General features: G+C 45.0%; 1 protein-coding gene across 2 annotated transcripts in view; it reads right to left on the reverse strand.

The window, feature by feature from the left end:
• Positions 1-4,380: 4,380 nt before the first annotated feature.
• The window catches only part of PIG-T (phosphatidylinositol glycan anchor biosynthesis class T), a 52,272-nt gene continuing 39,575 nt past the window's right edge, over positions 4,381-17,077 (reverse strand). Inside the window, exons 10-11 of one of the 2 annotated variants that reach the window (XM_037427897.2) lie at positions 5,190-5,378; positions 4,381-4,650 (exon numbers count right to left, since the gene is read on the reverse strand). In XM_037427897.2, the coding sequence (XP_037283794.2) occupies positions 4,509-4,650; positions 5,190-5,378 (331 nt within the window). In that variant the 3' untranslated portion in view covers positions 4,381-4,508. Of the gene's footprint in view, positions 4,651-5,189; positions 5,379-9,878; positions 10,007-17,077 lie in introns of those variants that run through there. The other variant, XR_012887026.1, reaches the window with a different exon arrangement.

The raw sequence follows: 17,077 nt of genomic DNA on the forward strand, positions 1-17,077 counted from the left end.
GTCCTGTTCACACAAACTTTTTTCAATATGCGCCGGTTCCAACTCCCCCAACTATCTGCTTTACTGCAATTCGTTCAGAGTATCAACTTACAAGGCAGACACGCATTATGGACGAATATGCCATAAACACAGGCCTCAGCAATTCATTCAAATGTATTTTAAATCGGGTACAATAAAGTTTCCACGTTTAGCGTGCATTCACTTGTACGCAGTAGCCAAGTTACGACAACGAAGCTTGGACGTTGTGCCGTATCGACTTATATGCAAAAAAAAAAAATAATAATCTCACGGGGTTTCTTATGCGCTCCCCTCAGATGAATGAAATGCGAAATCAGTCTTATTTCTTCTCAGCCAATGTACCCAACATCTCCCCTCCAAGGTATTTCTATATCAAACACGGTTCTCTGACTGCCTTAAAAATGCGCTATACTGTGGGCAACGAAGAATCCAATACGTGTGAAAAAAGAGTGTTCAGTACGACCGAAAACTGCTTAACAATGCTGTTTCTTTCCGCAGAGACTCTAGGGCATTTTGCAACTGCGCCAGTCTTGCTCACTTGATAGGCAAAGTATAAGGTGCTCTGGAGGCTTATACTAGAAGCGGGGTTATATGAAGACGCGCGGAGCAAGAAACTATGTTACCGCGATACCAAATTAGTGCCGGTGCCTCCACGCTTTGCTTTATGTTCTCCTTCGTTGTGGCGGGTGAACGGAAGAAAGCGGGGAGAGCAGAAAAGAACGCAGGGACCGACCGACTCTAAGTCACTGGCTGAACTGACACTCTGTGTGAAAAAAAGTAACGGTGGACGCCGTATCGCAGAGCACCTGTCTCTGACATGAGATGAAAAAAATGTACAAAGTCAGAGCGCTAATGATTTGGTTGCAGATATTGTTTGCAGAAAATCACTCGTCGCAGATATTGTATCAGCCATTGGCTGATTTGAGCACGGCACGTGCGGTCGTTACTCGGGCCATCACGGAAGGCCACGACTCGTCTACACACGCGATCGCTCTGAAAAGACCCGAATTTGAAGAAAAGAGAGAGAGGAAAGTGCTCAAGGTCACACGACACGCGTGACGTATTTTCTTTTCCCGTGCCATCCCTACCTGTCACACGGTGCGTGTGACAGGTAGGGATGGCACGGGAAAAGAAAATACGTCACGCGTGTCGTGTGACCTTGAGCACCTGTCACACGGTGCGTGTGACGTATTTTCTTTCCCTGTAACATCATTCCCTGCTTAGCTTTCAACGCTTTCGCTAGATGGGAGAAGAGAGAATGAGAAGGCAGCGTGCGACAACCGTTTGCAACTCCTACTGCACAGATTCTAGAATTTTTTGCGGCGGTGAATTCGTGAGGCAATAAGCTCCTTTAGTGAATCCATTACTTGTGTCTTTGCAGCCAGTGTTGTCGTTCGCTAAAACAGGTCGCGACCCTGCAAAGCGAAAAGGAAAAAGAAAGAAAAAGGAGCCTTAAAAGCAGGAACAGAGTGATGCCACATGATCGACCGCGGAGAGGTATAACCTGTTGTTTGTACGTGTGAGAGGGCAGGGCAAGTGGCCACGTGAGCCTCCCCTCTCGCTGCGAGTCACGCGTGTGTTGGTCGGGCTAAATCTCACTTTACCACCAACATTGGCATCCTCCTTGTGTGTGCGAATATTCGAAAATTTCGAATAATAAATCGAATGGCACTGTATTCGATTCGGTACTTGAATCGAAAATATTCGAAATACCGAATATTCTTCGAATAGTTCTCGCTTAGTCATCACTGGAGGGAGAACCCCAAAACAACGAAACGAAATTATGAAACAGTTAAAGGTCATTCTTCTTTTAATCACCAAAGTGATCTGCACACAGCCCAAGCTTTTATGAGACATATTTATTCTGAAAACTCCACTCTGGCTCACTTTTTATTATGCTGAAGCTGAATCCGGTTAATCAGCTCTTGTTTTCATCTTGTAATAACTGCTAGCAGCTTATGTCTAACAACAGATGAGAGCGCTGCATTTGCGTAACTTGTTTTCTCAGATGTAGATCTAAATGCCGATTGTCACATGCTTTCGGTGCACAGGCCATGTTGTGATGACAGGTTGATCTACTTCATTACGTCTTTAGCTGTATCTGCGGTGTTTGGTTAAAAATTGTTTAGTTCATGCGCCCCAATTTTATTTAAGATCAAGCAAAAAGTCTCACGTCGATAACGTTACTGAATGCTGCATTTGAACCTACAGTTACAAAGTATTACGAAGGGTCTAGCTCATGTGCTGTATACAAGCTTACCTTACTTTTCTTAATTGAGGAATTTCTAGTCAATTCAAACAAACTGTGATGGTCTTTGATGAAAGTTTGTGAATATTTCTTATAAATAAAATGTTGTGGTGTTATAAGACTGATTTGAAAATGGTTAACTAATCACTATTAGAAAACTACTCAAACAATATTCGATTACAATTCATATTTAATTCCGTTTTAAAATTCACTTTCGCACACACCCGTCCTTGTTATGTTTGTTTAGCAGCCGCATTGCACCTGATGCGATGAGACGTTGCCGAGCATTTCGCCGGTGCCAACATGAGGACTGAGAGATGATTATCTTTAGCTAGTGGGTACTAAAAACTGTTAAAAACAATTAGTGAGAAAAAAATTTTCAAAACAGGAAGATGTAATGCCTGACCTGGTGGATTTCATTTTAAAGTGGCTACGGTCAGAAAAGGCTAAGAAATTCGCATCTGAAAATCTCATGGTTACATTGACTGAACACATCAGAATAATGCACTCGCCAATTGGCCCACACCTACGTGAGGTCTGTTTACGAAAAGCAGGCCATCGAAAGCTGGTGGATAGTGGTAATTGCAGGCCATGTTCTTAACTGAACACTTTCGTCGATACACACGCACCCTTGTGATGGCTCTTGCATTATGTGTTTTAGACTTGCTAGTGTCGGCGATGGCACTGTTGCATATATCAGCAGCTGCAGAATTTACTTAAGTGGTGCATGACACGACACTGCACTGAGGCATAGTAATCTTAACACCTCCAGATTTTTTGCTTAGCAAGAGGCAAGTTGCCTTCAGGACAGATATGACCTTCGAAACCGTGTTGACTACCATGTGGACTAGTAAAAAGAAAAGATGTTCTCTACATTCTTGACACAAATACGTAACATTGAGAAACTGAGTTACCAGAATGTAGGCGTTTTGACTCTTGGTTAACCACAAAAGTAGGTGCCAGAGTGACTTGTTGGGCGAATTAGTTGACTGTTAATGTAGCTTTTGGCGCAAAATACACACGAGAGACCGACAAGCACAACAACTTTTTTTTTGCGCTTGTCCGTCTCATGTGTATTTTGCGTCAAAAGCTACGTTAGGTGCCTGACTTTGTCTTCAATGGAGTGCAGCTTGTCTTTAGGAATGTTGAGCTAGATGGGTTTAACAACTCCATTTTAATACAATGTCTATGGTATGCATCGTGTATAACACCCAAATAAAGCTTGACGTTAAAACCTCAGACTTGAGGTTTGCCCAAGAACTTTGTCTTGAAGGTAAAAAACATACATGACAATGACCAAAATTTTTATGGATGGTTAGGTTAGTGAATACGCTAAGGCTAAGGAGGTGGGATCAGAGGTGCTACCGTGGCTGAAGTTTGAGAAAGCTGCGATCAAAGCCCCACATCATCTTATAGCAAACCCCTCCCATCAACAGAAGTGGTTTGCAACCAAAAATAAGCATTGGGTGGTGAATGGCTAGATTCCACATTCCTGAAGTGTGTGCTTGTTCTGTTCTGTGTGTGTTGTTTTGAAAATGCTCCAGTTGCTTTTCAAACGTACCATGCAGCAAACATGTTTATGTAATCCTACTCAGACCAACTGTCTCCTTTGAAAGAGCATAAGCTAGGGCATATTCGCTGTCCATGTCAACTTCTGTATAGAGCCCCCCCCCCCCAAAAAAACTAAGACACAAAAGGATGAGATGAACCCAGTGCTAGGTGCTATTGCTGTCCCAAAGTCTCAGTTTGGTTTCGTTATATAATTCACAAAACAAGTGGTGTGGCAGAGTACAGAAGATCATTGGGATTACCCACTTATTGACTGGATTCCAAACTCTTCTACCATACTCCTTTTCACGGACTTGTAGTGAGAGGACGACAATTTAGCCTTTTTGGAAGGAACTCCTTCAGCTTTTTTGGTTTGTCACAAACTGCAATACATTTACATTGAACTCAACCTCTTCTATTCGTTCTATTAAGGCATTCTTTTAAGTCATTTATAAGTCGTTCTATTAAGGCATTCTTTTACCTTAGTGTTGTGGACTTTTAAAACTTTGCCACAAGTGAAAGTTATAGTAATGGAGCACAACAGAGCTTGCAGAAAGTGAAATTCCTCATGATAACAAAATAAAAATTTATTAACATGATAAATGAACTTGTAGAACACTATACATACAAGTAACACGCACAAGTATGCACATGAAAATGGTGATAAGGACAACTAATCAATAGAAAGCCTAAATTATTTGTTCTTCTTTTCTTGGTCACCACTGTCGCCACCACCTGAACCTTCTGCAGGGCTTTTACAGAACAATCGTTTCGCCTTAGATGCTAACTGCCGTAGCAGTCCTTCACTGCCTTTCTTCGCTTCAACAATGGTCAACCTGCAGGAGATAGTACAGAGACATACATGTGTAAAGCGTGCTAACAAGAAGGTTCAGAATGGAGAAACCAGCTTATAATAAAAAAAATGCAGATAATAAGATAATACATCAAACATTATAGTAGATTAAAACCTACTGCACAATGACTCTTTCATAATTGTAAAATAAGATCAATACAGGAATGCCCCCGTATTACAAAATAATAAACAAGCATATTATATAAGGTAGAAGTACAATTGCCCTTTGAAGCAAGTAAATTCAGTAAAAATATTTTATTGTTCATAACTTTATTCCCAACTAAATAAATAAACAGATGGCATTACATGTAAACTTAAAATTATTTTGTAATAAATGTTCAGTTCAGTGTAATAAATGTTCAGTGAATAGAGGATATATGTTTTTATATAGAGGGCCTACCCAACAATCTTTAAGCCTTAATAATTAATATGAAAAAGCAGCACTGGATATACTTCAGATCATTCTTAGCAAGCAACAGAAAATGTGGTGGGTACACGAAAATATGAATAAAAATCACTCACGCATTGGTGGCTATGTTATGTATGGGTCCAAAGGCCAAAGCAACTACGGTGCAGGCTAGGCAGATCACGTTGTATGGCATGCTGAAGTCGGGTGTTGGCAGTGATACCAATAAGGTCTCAGTGTAGATACGCACAAACTGCTTTCCTGGGTTGTCCTTTGCATCGAGTGCTGATGCTGTCCCAGTAATACTGCAAAAGTAAATTTATCGTACAGTTAAGCACCATATCAATTTTCTTTGAAAGCGCCCTTATCAGAACAATGTCCAGTGAAAAAAATGGATTTTACATGCATGTGAAATACTATGATAAGTAAATAATTCTGGCCTATAACATGAGTGCAACATTCACTTTGAAATGTATACATAACGAACATGCTTTATGCATGCCAGCATGCAGGAAAGCAGGGCAAGCATTATCAGGTGATCTGTGACTTGTCACTATAGTCAGTTACACATTCACGCATCTCCCTGAAATAAATCATGATGAGTGGGTGAAAATCTCGGTATTGTATTGATAGAGTAACTGTACGTTACCCAAGCGTTGCCCCACGTTATGCAAAGTGAGTGACATAGAGTGTATATAGTAAAGTAAATTTATTTGTTCGCCTCTTTGATGCTATTGTATTTTTTTGCCATAATGTGTGCACACTGCTTCTATATTCTTGTCATAATGCATACGTAGTGCTGGGGGCATATTACGTTTTCCTTTCCTTATTACTGCTTTGTAATTCGTGAAGTGGAGAGCCAATGGTTCTTTGAGTGGATTTAATATTTAATCTAAAGTTGGCAAAGACAAGGTCTATGCAGGTTCATCTGAAGGTTATTAGTTGTTTGCAGTTATATGAAATGCATCGTAAGGTATATCGAAACGTCACATACTGCACAAGCTAGTTGCTGCCTATAACGTCTATGTTAAAGTCACCGAATAGTACAAAAAATCTATACTTATAGGTGTTTTATATTATACTGTCACAATTATGATTGATGTTCATCTGTTGTCAACCTTTTTTCCTTTTATTCACATACACACATATGTTTCTACTATAGCAGCAGTTTTCTATTACCATGACAGCGGACAGTGAAAGCTAGGTCCCAATGTCAATAATGTTTTAAGTTAAGTCACCAACTAGTATAGAGAGTTTGTGCTTACAGGTGTTTTATATTGTTCTATCACAATCACAAATGTTATCAGTCAACTGTAAACCTTTTTTTTGTGTGTCTCAGATATGTTTTAATACTGTGACTGCAACAAAAGACAAGGCTAGGTCCTTAAGAGCTTAGCTCCTGAAAATGCTAATGTGTCATACCTAATGTACTGCAAGTATATTAGGTATGACACACTAGGAATGGGCTGGAAATAAGTGCTTAAGACTTCTCAGTGGGACAGTACCAGCTTTCTTGTGCACTCTCTGGTAGTACAGTCGAGCCCGCTTATATAGAACCTGAGCGTGACGCGGCATCCGATCGCTGTATCCCGAAGTTCGTAGTAAATGAAACACAGCTTTTAAAAAAGTTGCGAGTAAAAACACAAACTTTTTTGCCCCAAAAAGTCCGCGATGCACGTGTTTCGAAGAGCAGAAACGATAAGGGCGGTCTCGAGTTCATTTAAAATGGCAGGCTGCTCGTTCGCCGAGGCCCGTGGCATAAGCTGCATGAGGCGCTGGCTCCAAAGCTTAGTCGTTCTCGCAATCTGATTCCTCTAAATCGCTCTCGCCACGTACTTCATTCACAATGCCCCAATTCGTACACGGTTCCGCAGTGTCGGCATCATCATCGGCCATAATTAAATCATCGCAACAGATGTCCCACCCGCTCTCCCAGGTCGGAGTCGACGATGCGCTGCCACAAATGGCCGCCGCAGTGGTCCTGTTCGAAAGCTTCAGGCTCGGCATCGCGCCCGACGATTGACGAAGTCGATTTCGCGAAAATAGTTTCGCGCACATGTAGCAGTCACCGCTGCCCACGAAATATTCACCCTCTCCACAGCTGAATACCGGGACGCCCGAAGCGGCAAGTTGGCTGCCAGGTGGTCAACAGCTATGAGCAAGCGCTCCCCAACGCGGCACCTAACACGCAGCTTACGCTCAAGCGGATCGGTCACACTTTGGACGTTTTGTTGAGCGGCACGAAAAAGCGTGCTAGTACTCCCGTCGGCCTTCATGACCACACACGCACACCAAGAGCGAGCAAGACACGCACACACGTGGAACAGCTCTGGGCGCGTTTCCAGTCGGAAAACGAAACTAATTCGAGCCAGCGTGGCGGGCGTTGCGGAGCGGTGGAGACGGGCGAAGGGGTTGTGATCAAGAGAGGAGAGCAGACTTGCGAAAGAAGGACAAGGAGTTGCGATAAAGCACGGAGGAATGAAAGATTCCTTCCTCCGCGCGATAAAGAGAGGGGAGGATGCGGCGGGAGGGCGACCTTGAAAACCAAAACACACGGGAAGGAGGCAGGTTGGGTAGCTTGCTTGAAAGGTTCGCGAAACTCGCACATAGAAAAAATTGAAAAAGAGTGCCAGCACGTGCAGAAGCCAAAGCATGGCCGCCTCGTTCGGCACGCGTGGCGGCGTTCGAAGAATCGGCGGCCGTGGTTAGAAATCGTTTTGTTGCGCCGGCGGGTTTGCGTGGCCACACGAACTTCGATATTTCGCTATTCATTCTGCGCAAATTAACAGCCGTTTTCGCGCTTCCGCACACACGCGGAAGGCATGCTGAGCCGAGTGGCAAGTGAGCGAGAACAAGTCCTAAACACGAAACGAATCACAAATTATCAGAGTCGATGGGGTAGCGTACGCGCGTGCACTGACGCAGATTATCGGATACAGTCGGTGGCCGACGATGTTGGCAAATGGTCTGGTCACTCCAGGCCGGTGACGCCAACTACAGTACCAGCGATCAAAAACAAGGTATGTGGCCGACCTGTCTTTGAAAGATCGGTAGCAGTGTGAAAACACAGGCCCTGTCTGGCGATGCGGGGTGCTCAGAGTTGCGACAAAGGATAGAGGAGTGCGTAACAAAAAGCGGTCGGGGAGAACAGCAACCAGAGGGGTGCGGAGGCAGAATCGGCGTTTAACAATAAGAATGTATGGGCACCTCGCCAATGCCTGATGGGTGGTTGAAATTGGTTTCCCGAAAAGTCGGCAGACCGCTGACTCCGTTCGCTAAACCGATCAGCGGTGCTCGGAGACGTTTGTTGTAAGTGCGATTTTGTGCCATTGAACCAATGTATACTTTGACGTTTGACGGGAGGAAGACGAAGTGATTCTTTGTAGAACACATCTCGCTCGTCTCAGTGCTTTTCTGGACTTTTCGCTGCAGTTGTGGGGTGTGTAGCCCCGTAGGTTGTGGTAATGGATGTACAACCTCACGGGGCAACGTCTGACTCCGGTTCGACCGCGGCCACTTCCTCGAGGAAGCGAGGAAACACATCCAGTGAGAGCGATGACACTGAGCTGTACTCTGCATCTTGCGACGAGTCCTCAGACGACGGCTTTCAACCTGTCCTGCACCGCAAGGCCAAGCGACGGATCATCAATCCATCGCCGGTGTCAAGCACAGCCACCGTGAAAACGGCGCCCCAGCGATGGCCCCATTCTATCTTGTTTGTGCCAAAGAACGCTACCGAAAGTCTGCGTGTTCTGAACAGGCAAGCGCTTTCGCTCTATTTTGAGAACACTGTGCCGAACGAGATTAAAGACCTACGGCTTAATACAAGAAGAAACATCCTGGCTGTAGATGTGCGGCACCCGAGTGCGCTGAGCACGCTGCAACAATTAACACAACTGGGAAACTTTGCAGTTAGGTCCATCATACCAGCCGATGGTGTGACCACATCAGGAGTCATTTATGACATTAACACGGAAATACCAAACGCAGACCTTCCAATACTTATAAAACCAGCGAGTCAAGACAACGTCATTGTCAGCGTTGGACGGCTTGGAAACACACGCTGTGTGAGAGTAACGTTCAAAGGTGACTGTCTTCCCGCATACGCGAAGGTTGGCCACTTTCGTCAACAAGTTCGACCGTTCATTCCTAAACCCGTGCAATGCTTCAATTGTCAGAAGATCGGCCATGTAAAGGGTGTTTGCAGGAGCTCCGCAGCGTGCCCCCGGTGCGCCGAACCACACGCGGAAGACAACTGTAGCGCTACCACACTGAAGTGTCCTAACTGTCAGGGTGCTCACAAGGCTTCTTCGAAAGAATGTCCGCACATAAAGAAGGAATTTTCTATTCTGAGGCAAATGGTACGAGACAGCTCCACCCAAAAAGAAGCTGCCGAGAAAATCCGGCGAAGACGACGTCGCCGTCGAAGGTCTGCACGTCGGAGAGCGCCAACCTCAGGCGATAAGTCGACGCATCAGGAAAGATCGCCAGCTTCAGTTTACAGCACGGCAAACACAGACGTAAAAGAGCAAAGGGGCAGACCAGTCTCTACAGAAGAGTGGCCTCCACTTACGCGTACACAACGCTCAGAAGAGCCGCAGCAGAAGCCGTCTTCTTCGGAGCAAGCTGCTGTAATGGAGGACTTGCGAAACACAGATCAGCAAGTAATAGCTCTTTTGCGACCATTAATTAACGCCATCCGCTTGTTGTTAAGCAACTTGCACACACCGTCAGCAAGAAGTGCATTGCAATTACTGGACGCTTTGAGTCCAGTACTCGCAGCGCTTGAGTAAATAATGGCTCACCAGCCACTGTCTTTCAAAGAAGAGGTCCGAAAAGCAGCGATTATTCAATGGAATGCCCGGGGACTGAGGTCACGCATCGCCGATTTCCGTCGGTTCGTGTACACCAATAAGTTCCCCATCATTGTCATCTGCGAGCCAAATTTGCAAAAAGAAATCAGACTTTCTGGTTATGAGTCATTCATGTCGTCTACAACTGTGGACAATAGCAAAGTTCTGATGTTTATTCACCGCGACCTCACCTACATTCATCATCCGGTGTCACCCCACGACGACAATCAATATATAAGTATAACAGTGAAAAGGAGACTTACCATCACGGTTGTGGGTGCCTACCTCTCTCCGTCAAGTCGTTTTGACCATACAAGACTACGAGGTATCCTGTCAGCAACTTCTCACCCATGCATTATAATTGGCGACTTCAACGCCCATCATACAATCTGGGGAAGTTCGAAGACCAATGTTAAAGGGAGAAAGTTGGTGTCCTTCGCCTCCGACAACCAACTTTTCATGCTAAATGATGGCAGTCCAACGTTCCTACGTGGTTCAAGGTATAGCAGCTGCCTTGACCTGGCCTTTGTCTCACGAGGCCTCGTCAAGCATGCCGAGTGGTTTCCAGACATAGAAATGCATGGAAGTGACCACATTCCCACTTACGTCAAAATCGAGGGATTGTCCCATGCTAAGATACGCGACAGTGTTCAGAGAGTGGACTGGTTGAAATTCCAGTCTCGCATGGAAGAGCAATGTGAAGCAAACATATCCCTCGACATAGAGGAGATAATTAAAAGCACAATACACGATACTACGTGTACCCTCACCTGCTCTCCCAAAGTAACGGAATTTGACATCGAGCTAGAATGACTTCGAGCAATCCGACGGCGTGCTGAACGAAGATACCGACGCACGGAGGCAATAGAAGACTTACGGATTGCTCGACGTATACAAAAGAAGATTCAGCGCCGGATAAATAAACTCGAGACACAACGTTGGACTGCTTTTTGTGAGTCACTTGACCCACGAAAACCTTTATCTCAATTGTGGAAGACGGTACGAGGTCTCCGCACAAAACCCACTCAGTGGTCACCATTCAGGGCTCTCGCACTTTTTGAACAGAGACGCAGCATTGACGTGGCAGAAGACTTCTGCGCCAGAGCATCTGGGCCACTCGCAGTGCCCAATAGCCTATTGCCCTCGACTAACTCTCCACAAACACTGGATTCCCGCATGGATATGCCTTTTTCTATCGTGGAGCTCAGAGCAGCACTAGCTTTGTGTGGACGCACGTCGGCACCAGGGCCCGATAGAATTTCTTATAGGGCCTTGTGTCATCTGGGTGAACGCGCGAGAATCCTCCTTTTGGAGTTGTACAAGAAATCCTGGCAAGATGGAACGCTCCCGACAAGCTGGAAGACAAGTCGCCTAGTTCCACTTCTGAAGCCAGGCAAGTCACCGTTGGACCTCTCATCTTATCGTCCGATCGCATTGGCCAGTTGTGTAGGCAAAGTTATGGAGAGGATGATCCTGGGACGCCTGGAGTGGTTCTTGGAGTGTAACATCTACCCAGATGCCATGGCAGGATTTCGGCGTGGTCGAGCATCGATTGACAACGTAGTCGACCTGGTCACTTATGTCCAACACGAGAAAGGCCGTAAGCGTCTCTGCGCATCTTTGTTCCTAGACGTCAAAGGGGCTATGAAAACGTTACGCATGAAGCTGTTCTCACCGCCCTCGAAGATATAGGAGTAGGTGGTCGGATGTATCGCTGGATACGTAGTTATTTGTCAATGCGATCCTTCTTTGTGAGCACTGAAGACGGTCCAACCTCTCCACATTACAGCCACCGTGGCGTCCCCCAGGGTGGCGTACTCAGCCCTGTGCTGTTCAATCTTTTGTTAATTGCTCTCACTGAGCATCTGCCAAGAACGGTCAGGCTATCTATGTACGCAGATGACATCTGCATTTGGGCATCGGCTGTAACACGCCTGCAGTTACGAGGAAAAATTTAAAAAGCTGCCACTGAAACATTACACTACCTCCAAAATCGAGGCTTGGAAATTTCTTCCGAGAAATGCGCCCTCGTAGCTTTTACACGAAAGCCTATGGATAAGTACACTATAAACATCAATGGTCAAACTGTGCCATACGTTCGATCGCACAAGTTTTTGGGCGCCATAATTGACAGGAATCTATCATGGAGTGATCACGTTTCGTACATGAAGAAACGGTTAATGGACATCTGTAATATACTGAAGTTCTTTGCAGGGAAGACTTGGGGAATGTCTCCCAGTGCAATGCTACAGCTGTACAGAGTACTTTTTCTCGGTTTCCTGCGGTACAGTTTACCGCATTGACTAGTGCAAGCAAAACAAGCCTTCGAACGCTACAGAGTGTTCAATCCCAGGCACTCCGGATTTGCCTCGGCTTGCCTCGTAGTGCGTCAACAATGGCTACTATAGCTATCGCCGGTGACCACCTCATCACGACACATATCGACGTTGAGGCACTCTGGACACATATAAGGCATATTGCTCGGACACCCTGCCACCACCTAGCCTCTTTACCAGCAGACAGACCACGTTCGTTGTTTAGCCAAACGGTCACCACATACCACGATTTTTTGCCAACATGCTTCACACCCGCCGCGCCAGGCCTTTGACTCCTCCCTGGTGTCTGGCTCAGGCTAATATCAGGATAACTGTACCTGGCATCAAGAAAAAAGCAGATATGTCGTCACCCGCTCTTAGACAGCTTGCTCTGCTCTTGTTATACGAGACGTATCAAGGCTGTATACACGTATACACCGACGGCTCTGTTTAACAGAAGAGTTCAACGGCATCATTTGTTATACCGATAAAAGACACGACAAGAAAATTCAAGACCTCCCACCTTACGACATCAACGGGAGCAGAGCTCACAGCTCTTCGTGCCGCATTGCAATTTATCAGCGATCAACAGCCACAAAAATGGACAATTTTCAGTGACTCAAAGGCGGCGCTGCAATCCCTTCTATCCCCTTTATGCCACGACCCGTACGAACAGCTGGTATTTGAGATTGCAGAAAAGACTCACCAATTCATTGAGGAAGGACATGAAATAGCCTTTCAATGGCTGCCAAGTCATTGTGGAATAATTGGCAATGAACGGGCCAATCGAGCTGCGCGTTCTGCCCATACTGAAAGCGATGAAATATCAATTCCGCTTTCCAGAACTGACGCTGCACGGAAACTCCGCATGCTTGCTCGCAAGCGCACCACGTCACAATAGAACGAGTCACATTTTTTTTTCATGCACGGTTAGGTACTTTAGACCCAACTCTCAGTCTTCGAATTCCTCCGGAATTACGCAGACGAGACGCTACTATGCTGTGCAGATTATGGTTGGGCGTCGCATTTACCAATGCGTACGCGTTCCGCATAGGAATGGCTGACACTGCTGCATGCAACCATTGTGGCAGTGATGAAACAACTTGGCACATTCTGTGTGAATGCCCACAATACTGCTCGCAGAGATAGTTACTCTGCAATACACTAGATGAACTGGACAATCAGCCTCTTTCGGAAGAAAGACTACTGCGCTGCCGACAGGACTTTATGTCGCAGAAGAAGTCTGTGAAGGCGCTCATGCGCTTCTTGCGTTCAACCGGCCTGTCCAAACGACTGTGATCGGAACTCCCTGAATGTGTGCGCATGTGTTTTTTTTAATTTATTTTATATCTCTCTATAGCTATCCTCTTTCCGACCCTTTTCCCCACCCCCGTACAGGGTAGCAAACCAGTTCGTCTAGGTTAACCTCCCTGTCTCTTCCTTTTAATTATTTCTCTCTCTCTCTCTTGACGTTTGACGGTCACGCGGATATTGTTCGTTTTAAGCAAAAGTTCGTTTTAAGTGGGGCCGTTATATGTGGGCTTGACTGTAGTCTTAATGCCACCATGTAAGTGATGAGAGCCATAAGGTTGTTAGTTGTGGATTCCGTAACACACTAAATGCCACAAGTGTGCCCTGTGGCTCATTGAGAGAACCAGCCACATTCTGTCTTCTAAATATTTACCGAATGGCCTTTTGTACTTCTAGACAAGAAAGAAGGAAAAAACAGCATGGGTCCCTTCCTGGGGGAAAATGTTTCGTAAAACTTTTTTGTGAGATATGATGTAGTAATGCCCCTTAAATAAATCAACAGTCAGCAAGGTACAAAAAAAAGCAAAGCAAACATACAGCACCACTTCTCAATAAACTGAATGTGCATAACAAATTGTACAGTACTCACAGATTAAAAAACAACAATTTAGAACTAAGAATTGCATGTAAATTTGTTTCCACCAGCTTCATTTTGTGTCACAGTGACATGACTTCTACTAACGAATGAAAGAAGAGAGTTTTAAGGGATTGTTTATTTGTTCGCACAGCCTTAATGAAAACCAACGGATAATGAAGCCAAAGAAGGTATAGCGGACAGTACGGGGAGATACGATTCGAAAAAAAAAAAAGTTACATTCATCTCATCTCTAGCCTTTTAACTCGTTAGACCTTGTGTCAATTATTAATGGACTTGTGCGCAACATCGAGGCCACATGCCAAGCAAGGAAGTGTGCCTTCTGCATACGTAAGGGTATCCCTCCTGAGGAAGTTTGTGCCTTATTCGGAGGTGTTCAACCATCCTGGAGACATGTCAAAAGAGTCTGCAAGATTCTCAAGGCGGAGCTTTGGCGTCAGGTGCGTTTGTTTCAAGACTGGCTCCGCGTGGTCCACTACAGTCTTCTTCCGCAATGGCAGGCTGCTGAACACCTTCGATGGCTGAGGCAGCAACTGGGCGTACTCACGGAAGTGAGGTGAAAGCAGGTCCTGAACCCACTGCTCAAGGTGTTTGACAAGCAAAGAAGGGAAGAACAGAAGTGCATTGTGGTGCTACAGGACGCATACATTCCAGTAGAAATCGAGAGATGGCTTCGGAAGGGACCAAAGTTTGCCGTCCCGCCTCGTATTTCTGCCCATGAACTTGTCGGACTAAACAGGGACTTGTCTGTGAAGGCCAACCAAGATCGGGACAGACGCCTACAGGATGGTATGAACTGTTTATCGAAATGTGCACCGCATAATCAAGATAGACCTAAAGTTACAGGCTTGAATAACATCGTGTCGTTCTTTAAAAACCACAAATTAATTAACATTAATGCTAGTCGCCAAAGAAGGTTGCTTTGTGGTCATGCCTGAGGGAGCTTACAAAGAAAAGGCTTTAGCGGCTATCAAGAAGAACTTCCGCCCAGTTAAGTTGGGAGCGACTCGCGTTAAGTCTAAGTTCGCTGATTTTTGCAAGAATGCTGGGCTTACAATGTTAGCTAAGAACATAAAGAACAGCAAAGGGAGCAACCTGAACGTTTTTTTCTCGGCCAAGACACACAAACCGGATGTACCTTTTCGCACTATTGTTAGTGAAGGAGGGTCTTGGCAGATTAACGTTAGCAGATTTCTTCAGAGCAAGCTAAAGAATCTCGTGGTGAATGACCCTTTCCGTACGAAGGGCTCAAGTGATGTGTGCGACTTTTTGCGGTCTCGCGTTACCACAGGCAACGCCTTTTTAGTAGATGTTGTAGATCTGTATTATTCCGTGCCGCATGACAAGCTTCTAGCCTCTGTAAAATCCTGCATAGAAGAGAATGGTGACATCGATTTTATCAATGACGCGGGCGTTAATGTAGACAATTTTTTATCGCTTTTAGAAATTTATATGAATGCAACTTTTATTATGTTTGACGAAAAGCCCTTTCTTCAGCGGCAAGGAATCTGCATTGGTTCCTGTGTCGCCCCGGTCCTTTGCGATATTTTTTTAGCGGATGTAGATAGGGATTTGGACAATGCTTTTAAAGGGGGGAAGGTTTTAAAGGTTTTTAGGTACGTTGACGATTTTTTAATTCTTTTAGATAAACAGGGTGACCTTACATCCCCTGATTTGATTTTAAACGTTTTTATAAGACTAGGTCGAGGGCTTTCCTTTACTGTCGAATTGCCTCAAGAAGCTTGTCTGCAGTTTTTAGACTTAAGCCTCACGTTGAACGATGAGCATATGTGCTGGTCTTATCATCCTCGTGTTGAGAAGCAGCTGTTGCCGTACGATTCTGCCCACTCAAAGATTGTGAAGAGGGGCGTTGCGTCTCTTTGCTTAGAATCAGCGCTAAAAAGGTCGTGCCCACACAGCATGAAACTTAGTTTCCTTAATCAGGTGAGCCGACTAGAGGCTGCTGGGTTCCCTCGATCGGTCATTACGGCCGTTGCTGAATCACTTCTGCAGAAGTTTAAACGTGGAACACGGGAAGCGATGACTGCTACCCAGCCCTTAAGGATTAGGCCACAAGTTGTGCCATATATCCATAAGGTCTCGCACAACCTTAAGAAAGTCGCGGCCAGGCACGGCGTACCGATGGTGTTTTCCGCACCAGAAAAAATTAGAAGACTGTGCCAAAGTGTGTGCGATAGAAAGAAGCGCGGCTGTCAGAAGAAACATGAGAGGGCCTTTGTTAAGTGTTCCATGGGGGTTGTGTACTCCATACCCTTATCCTGCGGAAAAGTGAACATTGGCCAAACCGAACGGTGTATTAATGACCGATTAAGGGAACACGCCCAAAAATTAACGAAAAGAGATGACAAGTATGCGCACCTGGTTGTGCATGTCATCTCGTGTGGTTGTGACGCACGATTTTCTGAAACAAAGATTCTGGGCAGAAGCGCAAGTAAAACTGCACGTGAAGTGTTAGAAGCCTTTTTCATTGAAAAAAATAAAGATAACTGTGTAAGCGCCCCTTCAATTTCGTTGTTACCAAGCAAACTTCAGTTTATCGCTCTAAGGCGATGACATTGATTAACTGTACGTTTTGATAATGTATGCTGTTGGCCTTCTTTGGTGTGTGTGCGTACAATGTGTCCTGTATATATTCAAGCCTTCGAGCTATGAATAAATCAGTTGAAAGTGAGCGCTGTGTGTTTGATGCATGGGTGTGTGCGTGTGTGAGTGATCGTGTCAAGTTTTCGCGCTCTAATTAACTTTTCGAAATGTATATTAGATATTTTAATGAACAAAAAAAGTTGTAATGTGAGAATTCTTAAAATCCTCAACCCGTGCTAACTGCTTACTTTAGGTTCGTAATAATAATATAGATGATATCAAGTCTTAAAGAAGTAGTTGCACCCTTCACATGTTAAGAAATATGT

This window comes from Rhipicephalus microplus, chromosome X (assembly GCF_043290135.1).
Source record: "Rhipicephalus microplus isolate Deutch F79 chromosome X, USDA_Rmic, whole genome shotgun sequence".
Lineage (NCBI taxonomy): Eukaryota > Metazoa > Arthropoda > Arachnida > Ixodida > Ixodidae > Rhipicephalus > Rhipicephalus microplus.